General features: G+C 34.1%; 4 protein-coding genes and 1 long non-coding RNA gene across 6 annotated transcripts; 2 read left to right on the top strand and 3 right to left on the bottom strand.

Moving 5' to 3' along the window:
* Positions 1-527: 527 nt before the first annotated feature.
* On the top strand, positions 528-2441 carry LOC108476263 (uncharacterized). Its single transcript, XM_053031041.1, has 6 exons — positions 528-696; positions 789-903; positions 1021-1254; positions 1373-1469; positions 1892-1957; positions 2056-2441. Exons 1-6 carry the CDS (start codon positions 528-530, stop codon positions 2251-2253), a joined length of 879 nt encoding a protein of 292 aa, XP_052887001.1. The 3' UTR covers positions 2254-2441.
* Positions 2442-3123: 682 nt separating this feature from the next.
* On the top strand, positions 3124-4587 carry LOC128295345 (uncharacterized). The gene is made up of 3 exons (XR_008285713.1): positions 3124-3202; positions 3670-3756; positions 4378-4587. It is a non-coding gene; the product is annotated as an uncharacterized LOC128295345 (long non-coding RNA).
* Positions 4588-5198: 611 nt separating this feature from the next.
* On the bottom strand, positions 5199-6963 carry LOC128295458 (uncharacterized). The gene is given in 4 exon segments (XM_053031040.1): positions 5199-6012; positions 6014-6190; positions 6192-6313; positions 6958-6963. Coding segments are annotated over 4 exon segments (837 nt in total). The 3' UTR covers positions 5199-5480.
* A 67-nt stretch (positions 6964-7030) lies between these two features.
* On the bottom strand, positions 7031-9430 carry LOC108454148 (succinate dehydrogenase assembly factor 2, mitochondrial-like). 2 transcript variants are annotated; one of them, XM_017752492.2, is made up of 6 exons: positions 9025-9430; positions 8518-8629; positions 8322-8429; positions 8091-8217; positions 7549-7617; positions 7031-7463 (listed from the first exon to the last, which is right to left on the bottom strand). In XM_017752492.2, the coding sequence occupies exons 2-6, from the start codon at positions 8601-8603 to the stop codon at positions 7317-7319; spliced, it is 537 nt and encodes a 178-aa protein (XP_017607981.1). In that variant the 5' UTR covers positions 8604-8629; positions 9025-9430; the 3' UTR covers positions 7031-7316. The 2 variants fall into 2 exon arrangements, with proteins under 2 accessions (XP_017607981.1, XP_017607991.1); XM_017752502.2 differs by having other exon boundaries at positions 8103-8217; positions 9025-9323.
* Positions 9431-10341: 911 nt separating this feature from the next.
* Positions 10342-15049, bottom strand: LOC108454139 (uncharacterized). The gene is made up of 8 exons (XM_017752481.2): positions 14623-15049; positions 13843-13982; positions 13626-13725; positions 13428-13526; positions 12382-12729; positions 11350-11442; positions 11056-11262; positions 10342-10915 (listed from the first exon to the last, which is right to left on the bottom strand). Exons 1-8 carry the CDS (start codon positions 15010-15012, stop codon positions 10652-10654), a joined length of 1641 nt encoding a protein of 546 aa, XP_017607970.2. The 5' UTR covers positions 15013-15049; the 3' UTR covers positions 10342-10651.
* Positions 15050-16417: the final 1368 nt, after the last annotated feature.

The following is a 16417-nucleotide window of genomic DNA, read 5'->3' as shown; positions in this document are numbered from 1 at the left end:
CCTTGAAATTAGTGATAATTAGGTGTATTCACTATCTCTTGAAGAATGTTAAAATGGGTACTTGAATACATTTTTAAAGAAGAAAACATAGAAACAAATCAAATGATTAAAATAGCTTTCAATAGAAAAGAAGGGTTACATATGTTCACGGTTAATTTCTTTAGTATAATTTAAGTAGTTGTAAAAAAAAAAACAATATACATAAGAAGGAAAAAGTTCTAAGAGGAATATTGATTTATGAAGTTGTTTCTTTTAATCAATTTTAATGATTGAGTCTACTTTCAGATTAGTAAATTTAGAATTAAAATTACAATTAAATTAAATTAAAATTACAATATTTTTAATAACTTATTTAAGAATAAACATTGAATTGAAAATTATTTAATTTGATAAACCATTAGCTAAAACATCAAAATCTTCCAAATTTGATTAAAGAAATAAAAGTTTAGTCTTTTCGAAAATAAATCAAATACTAAAGAAAAGTCTCGAAAACAAAAAAGCCACCTTTCTCAAAGTATCCATTCCATATGGAAGCACCAAGACCAACATATGAAGACGACGACTCATCGGACTCCAACTCCGACCACTCTCCTAAGTTGTCTCTTCCCACCAATTCCAATCCCCAAACGGAGGAGATGCTGTCGTCTCCTCTCCCTCCGCCTCCTGTTTCTCTCCTCCACCCTCCCAATTCCCTTGGTAATTCAAACTACAACAAATTTCCCATAACTTTACTAAAATGTTTTACTCTTTTTGCTCATCAAATATTTTTTTCTTGATAACGAAGAAAGGATCTTTGGATTACTTACAAAGTGGTCAGCCCAGTAGAGTGAGAAGCTTCCCTCACGTCGAAGGCAACTATGCTTTGCACATTTACATTCCGGATACTTTTTTTGAATGGCCACAGTTCTTTATCAATAATATTGAATTGAATGAATTGCCTTTTTTTTTATTTACTCTGTTAATTATTTCAGTTTTTATACAGTCTATATCAAAGAAAGAGATGGGTCAATTTTTGAAGAGAGCTTCATCCGTAGTTCCTCAATTTTTGAAGAGAGTTTCATCCGTGGTTCCCAATCTCCATGTTGTGGATATTGATGTTCCATTGGATACACTGTGTAAAGAAGAGCATAAACTTGAACAAGTGGCACTAGGAAGGGAATTCCATATAAGTTTAGGAAGGACAGTTCCTATTAGAGTTCACCAGATTGACTCTATTGTGACAATGCTTTGCCAAAAACTTCAATTTCAAAAGCGGTTTGATGTTATTCTTTACTATTATTATGCTTAGTTCCATTGTTAAATAAATAATCTTTGGGTTTTCTTCCTTATGATTCAAGGATATGGTTTTGATCTTTGTTCTTATTGCAAATAGGTATTGGATTGATTTTAACAAATGGGAGGTTTTTATCAATGATGATCGAACGCGCACCTTTCTTTCACTCGAAGTCGTTACAGGAGGATTACCCGAGGTAAGTGTGCTGGAGTTTTCCTTTTTTCTTTTACTGAAATTGAAATTCTTTTGCATATTGAGCTTGCTTTCATTGTTTATATATATGGACATCTCAAGTGAAAGAGAAAAGCTAAAGAAATAGGATGATATGCCATAGCTTTATTGCCCATCTTATTTTGTATAGAGATGCTTGGGTTTCCAAGTTATGCTTCTAAAAGTGGTATATAATTTAGAGATTGATGCTTCAACTGGAGTAAAAACTTCTCATTTCCTGACAATTAGGTATATAAGTCGTATCTGCTCTCAGTCTCAGTAGGATGGCTATCTTATGTAGAACAAATCGGAATGCTCATCTTGCAGTTCTTTTTCTTTTCCCTCTATATTCCACTGTTCTTTTATTTCCAAATAAATGGCATTTACTTGGTTGCAATTAACTCGCAGATAACTAAGCAAATTCAGGCTGTTAACGAGGTTTACAAGCTTCACAATCTTCCCGAGTTCTATAAGGTCTGTGCAGTTATAATTAATTGCCAAGTCTAATCAATACTTCATAAAATGCAGAGCAATGATCTTATTCTTATATCATATTGTTTGTCAACCTACAGGATCCAAGGCCTCATATATCATTGGCTTGGGCACTAGGTCACGTTAGTGGTTCCTTTAAGAAAGTGGTCGAGCAGGAAACAAAGTCATCCGGCTTTAGAGGTTCCTTACAGAGTCGTATTTGTACAAGTAAAGTTGGTGGCATTGAGTGTAAAATTTGTAATAGAACACATATAATATGTAAATCTCCCAATCAATGATAGAATCTCTTCAAACTCTCAAGATGCAGCCATCTTAGTTTCTTTATGTTACTTTATCTGTTATTTATGAAAATCCTGATATAGTATTTGCAATTAGGTCATCATGGACCATCATAAACGTTTTCCCTCTGTATGGCTAACAGGTGCTTTGCTTGTAACCTTGACACTAATCATTACCCTTGTCTTACAAAATATCTTCCTTTTTGGTTTGCGACACATTGATTAGACTTCATTTTTCTTGGTGGAGGAAGCAGTACAAACACTCTTGATAGTTTGGCCTCCTTTATGATGTTCTGAACTTTTGGTCCTACTTGGAGCTTTATAACAAGTCTAGTAGACTAGCCTAAAAAAGGGTTGACAAGCCTCTCCAATATCAATGGAAGCTGCATATGTCTACCAGGATCTTCCACATCAGAGTTTTTCTTATTTATACACTGTTCATGTATGTGAAAGGTATACATACTACTATTGTAACATTCCGAAATAGGGCCTAAACGGAACAGTGGTTGCGAAACCACAAATTTAGGGTAAAAAAATAAATAAATAAAATAAAAAATATTTTATTATTATTTTGAGGTTCATGGTATGATTACATGATTGTGCGAAAATTTCGTGATAAAATTCTATGCATAAAGTGCTTAAATTGAGGTTAGGGACTAAATCGAATAATTTGCAAAACTTGCATTCTAGAAGTTTTTAGTATGAAATTATTTTGGAATATTAATTAGGAGATCTTAAATGGTAATTTGACCAATTTTAAGTTCATGGACAAAATTAGGACATGGAAGGAATTTTTGAAAGTTTAGTAAGGAAGGGCATTTTGGTCATTTGGTTATTAACATTAATAAAAAGGTAAAAAAGATGATAAAATTGTATCATCTTCTTCAAGTTACCAGCAGAACCTTACCTCTCTCCATAGCTGGGGTTTCTTCAACTTTCAAGCTTCATAGTAAGTGATTCCAAGCCCTGTTTTTAATGATCTTTACGTTTTTGAAGTCCCGGTAGCTCGATAAAGCTTATGCTAGCAATAATTTAAGTTAGGAATCAAATTTGGAAAAATACCCATAGGTGAAATTTGTGTATTTTGATGTTTTATGATGGAATATGAGGTTTTAAATTATGTTAGACAACTTGTGCTACTTGGTTTTAAGTGAAAACGAGTAAAAGGCTTAATCGGTAAAAATACCTAATAGTCATAAGTACATGTTAGTGTGTGAATTTGATGTTGCCATAGAAGGAAAAATGATCAGCATGTCATAAAACATAAGAAAATAGGATGAAGTTTAATTTACGAGCCTTGGGGCAAAAGTGCAAATATGTGAAAGTTTAGGGGCAAAAATGTAATTTTTCCAAAGTTTGAGTAAAGGGTTGTTTTGATAAATGTTGATATTAAATAAGCTAAATTTGCTATTATAGATCAAGAAGAGCGAAATTCGAGAGTAGATCGGGGAAAAGAAAAAGTAAAGGACTAAATTGTAAAGTTTAGTCACATTTTGTATCGAGGTAAGTTTACAGTAAATAAATGCAATATTATTTTATTTTACATTATTATTGTCAATTTCCAGCATTTATATATTTATGTTATGAAAATATTTAAAGTCGAATTTAAGGTGAAGTGACAGAGGAAAAGTGTTAGAAAGCCCCGGTTGAACCCTAGGAATGTTAGGATATTAGGGTTGACAGGACAGAACGAAATGAGCCATGTAAGTCCATATTAGAAATATGGCTTTGGAGACAGGATTGAGCCATGTAAGTCCATATTATATATGGCATTGGAGACAGGAATAATTCATGTAAGTCCATGTCAAAGACATGGCATTGGCAGGATATTGATAGACAGAACGACCTAGTATCCTTAGTATTCCGAGTGGTTCAACGGGTCAGGATACTAGTTAAATTACAGTGAATTAACAGCAAAGGAAAAGTAGATTATACTTATGAAAAGGAAAGGTCGTAAGAAAGAAGGTAAGGGAATAAAGAAGAAGATAGAAATTGAAAAGTAAAGAAATTTATGATGTTAGATGATATTATGCATAATTATCCATTATGTTGAATGTTGTGATTTATTTGCTTGTAAGCTTACTAAGCCTAGTGCTTAATCTCTTTATTTTCTTCTTCTTATAGTACTTATCTAGCCACTCGGGGATCGAAGGAAACGTCGGAGGCCGATCACACTATCAAAGAAATAACTCGGTATCATTAGATGTTTTGTTTTGTGTATGGCATGTATAGAAACTTAGCTACTTTTGGTATAATATGAACAATGAATGATGTGTAAATACTTGCTAGTGATTAGCTAATAAAAATGGCCGATGATATGCATGTTTATTAATATGTATGATTGAATGGTGATTATCACATGAAAATTATGAAAATGTGAAAGTAACCTAAAACAGATTCAAGTAACAGAAATGACGTAACTTTGAAAAATTACTAAAATTGTAGAAACATAGTTTAAAGATGAATAATATATGAAATTAAAGCTTATTATGTCTATTTTCTTATGGAATAAGAAAAATAGGTAAAGGTATTATATTTCATAATATATCTGAGTTTTAGTGAAACAGGGTCAGAGCGATTTCTGGAACCCCTGTTTCAACTTTGGAAATTCACCATAAATTGTACAAAACTAATTAGAAGGTATACTTTATATGGTTATAATCCTTGTTGAGTCTAGTTTTAAGAGAAATAAACGGCTTAGTGATATGAATTTTGTACAGGAAGAAACATGGTTCGTAGTAACAAGAGGTTAGTGCAGTCGAGTTTTGAAACAGGGGAAACTTTAACTAATAAACTGTACTAATTGGCCAAGTCAAAAATCTATGAAAAAAATTAGTAGATAGATATATGAGTCTAGTTTCAGGAAAAATTTACGGATCTTAATTTCGAGTTTCGAACTCAAGATATGAATTTTAGGCGACTCTGACGCAGAATGGCAGCACATTCCGAAATGCTTAAATAAACAATTTAAAACTATTTAAGTGATAGATTAAGTTTAGTAATGCCTCGTGCTCGATTCTGACAACAGTCTCGGGTAAGGAGTGTTACAACTATGCATATGAAAGTTACATATACAGTCATGTATCCGAAGGATGCAATCTAATACCTGAAACTGATGTAGGAAAAGTAACCTCTCTGTATGATGTGTGGCCAAATGGGATATGTTTGCAAATGTGATCTTCAAGAATGGTAACAGATGTCATTTGCATTAATCTTTGTCTTTCCTTCTATGTTGTTTTCAGGTTTTCCACGAGTTCTGCTCGAGTTTGCAGTGTGCTTAGATGTGTACTTGGGGCGGGCCAGGCTGAGCTTTGAGGATAATTTCCAAGACAATATTTTTCGGCAGATGTTAATGTCAGTATGATTGACGAAAGCACTGATTTCATTATAATGGTGATGTCTCTTATGCTACTCGGTGCAATGCAAGTCATTGCGGTATTGTAAGTGAAAAACAGTGCAACCAAACAAATCTGGAGCTCAAATTGCAGGGGGAATTTGCTTGTGAGGATGTTGATCATGGAAAGCGACATTGAAAAATCCATCGAGTTGAAAACCATGAATAATGCAAAAGTAACTTCACTGTTAGTCCCCATGATGGAGGTCCCTGCTATGTGTGCTTCACCGCCACTGGTCCCATTGTTCGGGTTCGGAAAATAACTATCTTGACAAGTTCCCCCTGGAGGGCTGAGTCCAACGTGAAAGGTCGCAGTGGTGACCAGAACAGCAATGATTAATGAAGAGCCGTGAGCTTCGCTGGGAGTCTCGGCCTTTCTTAAACTTGAAATACTCTACCAAGTTATCAGTCAGCCATTGACATCTCTGTCGTGTTCTTGGGTGGTCTGGTTCTTGATCATGAGATTCGCGGGAAGGAATCGGAGAGTTTATAACATCTCTAGCACTCACTGCTCCAGCTTGTCGAAGAATTTCCTTGATTTCTGTCACCTGCCTCACTAGGAAACATCTGATGGACATCCAGGGCAGTGAAACCAGTTTTGTTTACTGCATTTATTTCCTACAAGCCTGAAGTAGTTGCTCCACTACCAAGTATTAATTCTATCACCTGAAAGAGCTTGTTGAGGTAAACATCATATCATTGTCTGGCATTGTATCAAATACTATACCTGTCCAAGTTCGGCCTATCCGCTCAAAACTCAAAGGCATGCTGGTATTGAAGGGAAAAAATGCGGTAAAAATACCATAAAGAATTTTATAGGAGTTAACAAATAAGAGAAAGAGAAAAAATAGGCACATAAACTTTGTTATTATAGTTCCGATTCACCAACCTTATTTTATGAAACTTCATTTAAAAAATAATTTTATTCAACAATCGTCCGGGTTACTTGTTACACTCACTCACCCCAAAAATTTATCCTTAAAACAATGATAATTGCAGTCCCAACAATAAACTCAATTGTTACACTCACTCACCCCAAAAATCTCACTTACAATCAAAGTTTACTCTCCTCATACTATCTGAAGTGGAAGCTTCTATGGAACCTTCACATTCCTGTGGCGTGCTCTAAAAAAAATTTTGCCGCGTAGAGTTTGGTTGAGGGAGAGAGACATCGATGTTGATTTAGGTTGTAAGAGACGCAATATTTAGGAAGACATTTCCCATGCTTTAATTGCAATAAAAAATGAAAATCTAGAGGCCCAAACATGCCTTGAAACTAGAGGAATGTGCAAATTTAACTCAATAAGTACCTTCATCCCCCACCCCCCAAAAAAAAAAAAAGAAAAGAAAAGAAAAGAACCTGTAACAAACAATAAGAACACATTTGGCTCAAAGAGTACTAGAAAGCTTTATTTCTAACTATTTGCTAAAGCACAGAGAAGAAATGACAATTCAAGCCACAATTTTTATGCTATAGATCAACTTAGATAAGGCCTATACCAAATACATTCAGGGTTTTCTTACATCTCCAGCTTCACTGCAGCAATGCAGCCATCCTTATTTCATATTCTAGCATACAATATCGAAGAAATTACATATTACAAACCTTAATTTGTTTCGAAATAAACAAGCCTTAAGAACCTGTTATCTCAAAGGCAAAAGAAAAGCTCTACTGATTTCCGGTGATTGGGCTATCGCGACCTTTTTTGATATCATCCCACCCTCTCACCCATGGCTGGCCAGGGGTTGCTCTGGTCTCGGGAGAGGAATGGTTGTTGAGGTTTTTCAAGACCCTCTGTTGCACTGCAGAGAAGACCTAAACAACCAAAAGATCATATAAGAATGCTAGGAAATAAAAGAAATACAAGTGCAAAACTTTTATATTTTAGATCATCTCTTACAGGATTAACGGTCACTGCTTCGGGTGGTTGTTCTTGACCGGTTAGCCATTTCCAAAGGTCGGGGTTTTCCTGCAAAAGAGAAAGATTTAAGTCAATATGGCAAACATTTGGATAGTAATGAGATGCATGATTTGTTAGATTTCTTCCCTCAAAGTTATAGTGTTGAGAAAGATCATTTTTATGGTTTCATATCACTTTATGGATAGAAATACACAGTTCACTAGTATGCTTAATACGATCAGCAATATCATGCATTGGAAAACACATTGTCGTGGCCTCTACTATCTTAATGCTCAGGCATGCTTCAAAACTGACAATATTCAGATATGTTTCTGGGAAAAGTATCCTAAACCCCAAGAATTCTTTAATTCTATTACTAATACAGCAACCTAGACATTGCTCCACTAGCAATGAAACATGATAATCCACTATAGTTTCATATAAGCAACACCAACTACATGCATGAACCAATAAGAGAGTACTTTTGAACTTAAAGGCATGTCAGTTCAGCATATAAGCAATCAGAAAAAAGGATTTTTTACCAAATCGAGAACCTTAACAAGAGCTTTAATTCCATTTTCATCCATAGAATGGATATGTTCTTCAACCCATTTTCCCAAAACCAAATCCAGCTCCAAAAACCCTCTTTGTTTGCTCCTATACAACAATCTATAAAAACCCAAAACAGGGATCAATCAAAAAAAAATTAAAATCCGCTAAATATTGATTATCAAAAGCAGAAAAAATAAGTACCCAAAATATAAAAAGCTTACCTGTTATAAAGACGCCTTTTGCTTTCTTCGTTAGAAAGATCGATGTTTAATGACTGAGTGTTACCAATATTAGTTGAAAAATATGTTGAAACCCAACCATACTGTGGCCTGATAAAGGACAATTCTTTTATAATGTAAAACTAACAAAAAAAAGCAAACAAAGGTGAAATGAAGAACTAAAGGGGTTAATGGGTACCTGAAAACGGTCGTTGTACGGCCGGAAACGGCGGAGGTATTAAAGATGCGGTGGACGTTACGAAGAGCTATTCTGAGGGTAGCCATTGTCTAAACGAACCGATTCTGGAACACTGTCGAGAAGGGGCAGAAAAGCAATATATAAATAAATTAAAAATTAGGCCATGTTGGCTCTAAAATAGGTCCTGCTTTTTAATTAATTTCTTTTGTAAAGTCACTTGAAAGTTTGTATTATAAACTATATAAATTAAGGCCAATTATACTTATATTATTGATTATAATTATTAGTATCATTATTTTATATTTTTCAAACTTTTAATTAAAATTCTATGTAAATATTTTAAAAATAAAATTAAAATCAATATACAGCAAAATAATAACACAAGAATAGTATAACAATATACAGAAAGAGTTCAAATCCATAAAATTTCAACATGTCCATCGAACAGCAAACACTTTAGCAGACATCATAGCCACTGAAAGTTTGAAGCAAAGGAGAGGATTTTACCTGGAAGGAGCGGTACCAAGGTATGCAGTCAAAACACTAGAGGACGAATGGGTCTGAGAACCAGACTGAGGTTTTTGTGAGGAAAATGAAGGTTTGCTCCATGGAAATCAAAACGTTGGAGTAAAATGTTTTGAAAAAGATGATTCTTGGGATATTAAGGAGCGTTGCTTTGAATGGGAAAGAAAGTTTTTGGGAAAGATAAACCGGCAATTAATAGAGAGACAGATGATGGGAGTGGTGTGAATCTTCCCAAGCAAGTGGGCTTTACTTTTGGCGTTTTGTTTTTTCATAGGATTTCTTTTTTATTTCTATATTATCTTAATAGACTAGGCAATATCAATAGGATTTTATTTCTGATTTTTTCACATGTTTCTGAACAAGAATTTACCTAGATTTCATCAATCAAGCAATATGTAAAGGATTTTCATTGGAATAAACTATATTCTGCCATGTTTTTATCTTGGATGATGTAATGGCTGCACAGATTCTTGATGCGTGTAGTTGAAGCAATTGATCATTCTTATGGTCAAACCTCTTAATTTAGTTATTTATAGTTTTTATTATATAAAAAAAAAACAGAAGTGATAAGAAATGCTGTTTTACAAGGCATACCAACAATATTTCCTAGTACAAACTGTAACAGTAAACTTTTGCGAAGAGACTTGTGAAGCACGAGAGCTTGGGTTTAAACTTAGCAACCCAACCCGACCTACAAAATGCATCATATAAAGCACAACATATACAACATTTCGAGCTTGAAAGGCAGTGGGAATTTTCTGGCGAGGATTTTGATCGTATAAAGTAAGATTCCGAAACCTACCAAGTTGAAAAGCGCAAAGAGAGAAAATGAAACTCCATTAGAAGTGCCCGCAATAGACCAACCTGCAAGATGCATCTTGCTGATAACACTCCTAGTACTATTGTTTTGGTTTAGCTGCCACCAAACCGGCTACGATTAAGAGCGTCTTGTGTGCTTCGCTTGACAAAATTTTGCCCTTCTTAACCTTGAAGTTCACCAATTCTTCCGTTGTGAGAAACCTCCTCCAAGGGCGTTGCAGAGAGGCTAATATCTCTTTCCCTTAAAGCTCTGGCACCGGAAAGAATGTCCATGATTTCTCCATGGCTGCCTTCACTTGGGAACATCAACAGCATATTAAGGGCTGAGAGATCGCTTTCATTCACATCGTTTGCACCCAACAAGCCTGAACTGCTATTTTCGAGTAACAATTCTACAACCTGCAATGATGGTTACATCTTTTTTTCTTTCACATACATACATAACATGGGGGCAAGATGAAACATGGAATAGACTGCAACTTATAGGGCAAATGCTCACCCTTTTGAGCAAATCTTACATTTACTATCAAATTATTTCTTCTGGTTCAATCATTTCTTAAATAACAATGACTGTTCCCATGGCACACTACCGAATACACATGATTTTGCGACTGATCCTACACCGGGAATACAAATAGACCCCTGTATTTTAGTTATTGGCCTTAAAGAGGAGTTGAATCTTTGTCTAATGATCTACTAATATATTTAGTAACAAAGTGAATATAAATTGCAAAAGAATGCTTGGTAGACTGTAATTTCCGGGATGATATAACAAGCAACAAAATTGTGCTTAGAGCCCCGGTATGGATTCAAGGTTGTATTGTTTAGAAGCTGAAGTTTCAACTTGCTGGTTGTCCTGAACTTTTGGCTTGTTCATGGCCTCGGAATTCTGCAAGCAGGCGTAGGAAGCTGTTCGACTAACTGAAGGGCCAGGATTGCTTATTCTGCTAGTCAAGAAGCGACGGATAAGACCTCTGAGGAACGGGGCCATGGTATCTGGCTCATATTCGAGGTAGTACATGATTCCTCCCATGCATGCACAAAATAATGCCACCTGTGATAGTTTCGAAGCATAAAGTCAGGAACCGAATTTATAAGAAACAATCAACGCAGTTATCAGTGTAATGATGCACATGGGCAAACGTTGGTTATCACTTAGACCAACATAGAAGCTCTCATGAGAAAGAAAACTACCTCAGCATTTTTAACATCAGGAAGCAGATGGCGGTTTACTAAAATATACCACCATGATTCTCCAGCTCGAGGAAGAACATAGAGAGCAAGTTCACCACGTCTAGCTTTTTTCTCCAGTAATACAGAAAGACCCGACATAGCGCCAGCAACCCAATATACAAGCTTGTGGTCTTGCAATGCAATCTTTCTATGCAAGCATATAACCGCCTTGAATTGCACATGCAAAAATGTTTAATATATAATACCAATTTTAACAATGGGAAAAAAGTGAATGAGAAGTAGGAAACCAGCTACCTGAAAGATTCCAACAAATGCAGACAAGAAAGATGTTGATTGAACAGCACCTTTAACGGCAAGCCAACAGGCACGACCAGGTGTATCCATGAACTAGAAGTGTACAATGATGATGCAAAATTAAAAAATGAAAAACAAAGATAAATTCCAAAAAATGAAATTTCATTGTAACAACATCTACGCATAGCTAGAAAATATGTAACTGTATATATGTGTAACATATGCTCAAAAAGGACCAAAAGAAACCTGTAAAATCAACTACAAGAGATTTTGTCTCGGTTACAAAACTGTCAATTGGTTCTTCGATTTTATACAGCATAACTGCTTTTACTCAACTACTCAACTATAGGAAGATTAACCAAGAAAAAAACCACTCACCAACATTACTATACCAGACATTTAAGTAATACAATATTAACTAAACCGGCTTGACCTTTATCTCGAGACATCCAAACATCGAAGCTAAATTAAGAAAACAGGGAAAGCATGTCTTGAGATCAATCTCGAGACATAATTACTTCGAAGCAAAAAGAAAAGAAAAGAAAAGAAGACTGGTCTTGAGACAAGATTCTACTGTCTCGAGACACATTGTTGAACTTTGGCATTTTGAGTTGGATTTGAGTCCTAACTCTGATTTTGAACTCAAGTAATCTTGAGATTCGATAATTAAAGATATACATATAATGCATGCATATGCTTTTGAATGATGGTTGATTTGATATGTTTGCAAATTTTAAGCTAAATTCGTAATAAATGAAGTGAGTTAATATGCAGTTGCTCCGGCAACATAATGTAATGTCACGTATTTAGATACTGTGACTGGGACGGGTGTGGGTGTCACATTTAGTCATCATTTTTCAGAAAATGGTTTTCTTTCTTGGGAAAGCACACACAGGAAGGTAAGCCCTTTATTGTCTTGTTACGTTTGCTTCTTCGATATAGAGCTAAAACCACATTAAGGCAAAACAACTTCAAGGTCCCTCCACATTCAAGGATGCAGAAAGGGAAACCAATATGTTATGCAAGATATACCTTTTGTAAGTGCAGAACAACGAATGGCACAAAAGTCAAAGAGAAGTAAAGCGGGAATGTTTTCCTGAATGTAGCTGACACTGCCTTAGCATTATGGCCTAGACAAGAATTTGTGTCCGGATGAATAACAGAACAAGGAATTATTGACGGGAACTCTTCCACCTTCACAGTATCAGACTTCCCTCGGCTATTTAAGTAGGCTGATATAGATTCAACATCCACTGGACCACCTCTACAACTCTCCCGTACAGCCTTATATACAGGAGCTGCAACAGGACCAGTCTTCTGAATAAAATCTTTATATGATTTTGGCAAGCTTTCAGGACGCATCACAAAGGCGTACATAACCTGGCATGACCATCAATCAGCAAAATGGGATGAGATAAAAACAAATGAGGATGATGAAAAATGCATCAACCAAACACTATTAAGTGAAAAAAAAAAAAGATATGAAACCACAATATATTCTCCAATCATTTAGAAGCAAACTCCGATTCATTAGACAATAGAAACCTTCTCAAAAGATTAACTTTTAGGGATCACTATTTGGGGCTTGAACTTTTTTTTGTCCAAGTTAGATTCTGAACTTGGCAATTGTTCCCATGTTGGGGCATGAACTCAGCAAGGGCTTGAACTTTTTTTGCGTCTATGTTGGTCCTTGAACTTGGCAATTGTTCCCATATTGAGTCTGAGCTTTAGGGTTTTCAAGGAAATATCACGGAATAACTTGGACAAAAAAAAAAGTTCAAGCCCCAATGTAAGAACAATTGCCAAGTTTAGGGCTAAAATTGGACAAAAAGAGTTCAAACCCTAACTTTTATTCGGAAAAAAAAAAGTGCTCTGAAGCAAATGAATTGGAGGTAACTTCACATGATCTCACAAGAACAAAACAGAATTAGTTACATTTCTAGAACACATATAAAAAGTTATGTCTAGTAGTACTTCTCTAAAATTTAGCTTAAGCAGTTCCTAGAGTTATGAATGTTTTATTATCAAAATGTATAACACAAACATCTAGCCACAAAAGTTAATGAGCTTTATATTACCTGGGCACAAGCTAAAGAAAAGAGTAGAGAGTCACCATGCCTCCAATGGCTTCCCCATAAATGAAACTTATTTTTCGATTTCGCAGAATTATAAGCACACTGATGCGTAAAGCAAAATATTAGACAGTAAATCGGAGAACTGGAATTATGATCTCAGATCACTTTGCAAATTTATTACTTCAAAATACATTCATGTACCTGAGCTACTCTAGCCAAAAGATACAATGAAAGTGTTCGCCTTCGATTGGGATCATCCAGAGCTAAAATCGACAATCCTGCAATGCAACCTGCTAAAATTCTGTTCCATCAACACCTTAAACAATGTCAAATATCATGAATCAAAAGTATTCAATTATTCAACTAACCATGATTGGATACCCATCTAATGCATATCAGTTATTTATAGCAAACTTACGCATTCAGCGGTGTCTCTTTCTTTCTCCGTTTTCTCAGTAAACATCGGAGTGCATGGTATGAACCAGTAAAGCCACCAAAAAGTAAACCAATGCGGCATGCTTCCTCTCTCACAATCAAATCTTTCTCTGAGACAAGTTGCTGGAAAACAAAAATTCAACATTTCTTAATATCACATTCCTAGCAAAGAAAAATTATAAGACCCAAAATCTGAGCAATTTTCGATAAAAGTATCATGGAGGCCCCTCTACTAGGAGTTATATTGCATTCTGCCCCTTAACTCAAAAAATGAGCAAATTACTCCTATGTTAAATCAAAGAGCAATTTGGTCCTTTCAGTTAATTTTCATCCAAATCTACTGTTAAAAACTGGCATGACTAATGGAATAACCATACAATTATACATGGCGTCCCATATAGGGAAAATGGATGAAACTTTTAACAGAACAACCAGTTTACTTTTAATCTATCTACAGAGACTAATTTGCTCATTTTGTTAGTCAATTTTCCCAAACAATCATCTAATCACATTTTACAATACATAGCCTTAAAATATAATCCAAAATAATAGTTAATATTTGTCTACCAACTAAGGAAACCACAATGACGAAATTCAAACCTTCAAACAAGACAGTGTACATAAATCATACATTAAACCCATTTAATCAATCATTTTACATATATTAAAACGAAATACAAATACATTTCGACTAAACATTTCATAAATTCACAAAACAAGCCAAAGAAAAACCCTTTTTTTTTCATAAAAAAGAAACCCTAACCTTGAGATCAAGAAGCGAAGAATAAGACTTTCCTCTAGCGAGTTTGAAACCACGAAGAAGAATCCCGATACCTACTCTAACACCATAAGAAAGGAGAAAGCTTTGACAAAGATTGCCAATGGCATTGGCCACACAAGAGTCATCAGCATGGTCACACGGCGGGGAATCGCCAAAAGCGGCCTTCCTTTGACGTCTATGAAGCTCTTCCATGGCTTCCCTTAAACGGTCCTCCGCCTCACGAAGGCGCCGCTCAGCCTCGGCGTTCTCGGCCGATAACCGTGCCGAGGAAGTGGAGTTATCGGAGAGGAGCGGCATTTGGGATTCAATAATGGAGTTTGTTTTGGCATCTGAATGTAAAGAGGTAACCCAAAAAGAAAGAACCAAAGGCATGGGGAAGAAAGAAAGAAGAAAATATAAAAGAGAAATATAAAACTATAAATAGTTTTCTTTTCAAATTATTGGTTTTTTCTTTCTTTTTTGCTTAAACTATAAGAAAAATTTTACTTTTTAAATAAAATTTTATACCTTTAGTGTATCCAAAATTTGATGATTTTTCTTTATTTTGAATAAATTTAAGATTTATTTAGGTAAATTAATGTTTAAATATTATTTAATTACAAATTGAAAATAAAAAGGTATTTTAATGTGGATAATCATTTGATGGATAATGTCTTTTAATATTATTGTGGGAATTTTATTTTTAGATAATGTAATTTTAATAATTTTTCAATGTTATATCAAGAATTCTTTTTAAAAAAATCATTATTATTGTCTCTATTCCGAAAATGTGGATATTCTTTTTAATACTATTTTTTCAATATTCGAATTTATATTTTCTTTTTGAAAATGCAGTGCATGCTTGTTAGTAAAAAAATCATATTAATAATATATGAGAAAATCTAATGGTTAATCATTTTGGGTGGTTAAAAATAATATTATTTTATTTTATTTTAAAATGCCAAAGAAATGTAAATGTCTTTATTATCATATTTTTTATTTTAAAATTTGAATTTTTATAATTTCATATATATTGACTCCTAAAATTATTTCAATGTCAAGTTAAAATAGATATTAAAATATTAAATTCATGATATAAAATTTTAATTTATTTTTTGGGTGAAATATTAATTTTATTTTAAGTTGGATTTTGGGTATGGTGTGTGATCTCTTTGCTTTGACTTTCCATAATCATAAATAAGAAGAAAATCCAATAAAATGAAAAGAAAGAAATAAATTGGATTGAGTTTCCTAGATATAAACTCTTGTTTTAAACGTTTAATTTAACTCTTAGTTCTCATTATGGACATACTCTTAAAAACAGATAAGAGTTTATTTTCTAAATGAAAATTAAAACTATAATTTGTTAATTTTAAAAAATCTAAATTACTAATTGAGTAAAATGAAAATTAAAACTATAATTTGTTAATTTTAAAAAATTTAAATTACTAATTGAGTTTTAATTCGATTGGTATAGTCCATGCCTGACCCTAAGGGTCATCTGGAATTGCAGTCATCTAAGACTCAAGACTAGAGTCTAAAATATTGTTTTTCGATTTTTAAGAGGCCCAAAAAAAATTTAGCTTTTAAGGGTTCAAAATTTTTGTTACCAACTTTTAGGGGACCTAAAAAAAATTTTCTCCAACTTTTGAGGAACTTAAAAGCCCATTTTATTATTTTGTCTAAGACCTAAAAATATCAAGAACGGGCTTGGTATAGTCATTGTTACCAATACAGCAAGACGTGGGTTTGAGTGTGTAAAATATATTATCCTTCTATTTTTTGGTTAGGGAATAAC

This window comes from Gossypium arboreum, chromosome 7 (assembly GCF_025698485.1).
Source record: "Gossypium arboreum isolate Shixiya-1 chromosome 7, ASM2569848v2, whole genome shotgun sequence".
Lineage (NCBI taxonomy): Eukaryota > Viridiplantae > Streptophyta > Magnoliopsida > Malvales > Malvaceae > Gossypium > Gossypium arboreum.
The sequence above is the reverse complement of the archived record's forward strand: the minus strand, read 5'-3'. Positions and strand labels throughout refer to the sequence as shown.

Excerpts from the sequence above, each read along its gene's own strand:
- LOC108454148 (XM_017752492.2), bottom strand. The coding sequence starts at position 8,603 with ATGGCTACCCTCAGAATAGCTCTTCGTAACGTCCACCGCATCTTTAAT. Across the intron at positions 8,218-8,321 it reads AAAAGGCGTCTTTATAACAG|ATTGTTGTATAGGAGCAAAC; the intron begins GTAAGCTTTTTA and ends GGGTTTTTATAG. Across the intron at positions 7,618-8,090 it reads TTGTTAAGGTTCTCGATTTG|GAAAACCCCGACCTTTGGAA; the intron begins GTAAAAAATCCT and ends TCTCTTTTGCAG.
- LOC108476263 (XM_053031041.1), top strand. The coding sequence starts at position 528 with ATGGAAGCACCAAGACCAACATATGAAGACGACGACTCATCGGACTCC. Across the intron at positions 1,470-1,891 it reads TTACAGGAGGATTACCCGAG|ATAACTAAGCAAATTCAGGC; the intron begins GTAAGTGTGCTG and ends ATTAACTCGCAG. Across the intron at positions 1,958-2,055 it reads ATCTTCCCGAGTTCTATAAG|GATCCAAGGCCTCATATATC; the intron begins GTCTGTGCAGTT and ends GTCAACCTACAG.
- LOC108454139 (XM_017752481.2), bottom strand. The coding sequence starts at position 15,012 with ATGCCTTTGGTTCTTTCTTTTTGGGTTACCTCTTTACATTCAGATGCC. Across the intron at positions 12,730-13,427 it reads TTTCTTTAGCTTGTGCCCAG|GTTATGTACGCCTTTGTGAT; the intron begins GTAATATAAAGC and ends TGGTCATGCCAG. Across the intron at positions 11,263-11,349 it reads CATTTGTTGGAATCTTTCAG|GCGGTTATATGCTTGCATAG; the intron begins GTAGCTGGTTTC and ends GTGCAATTCAAG.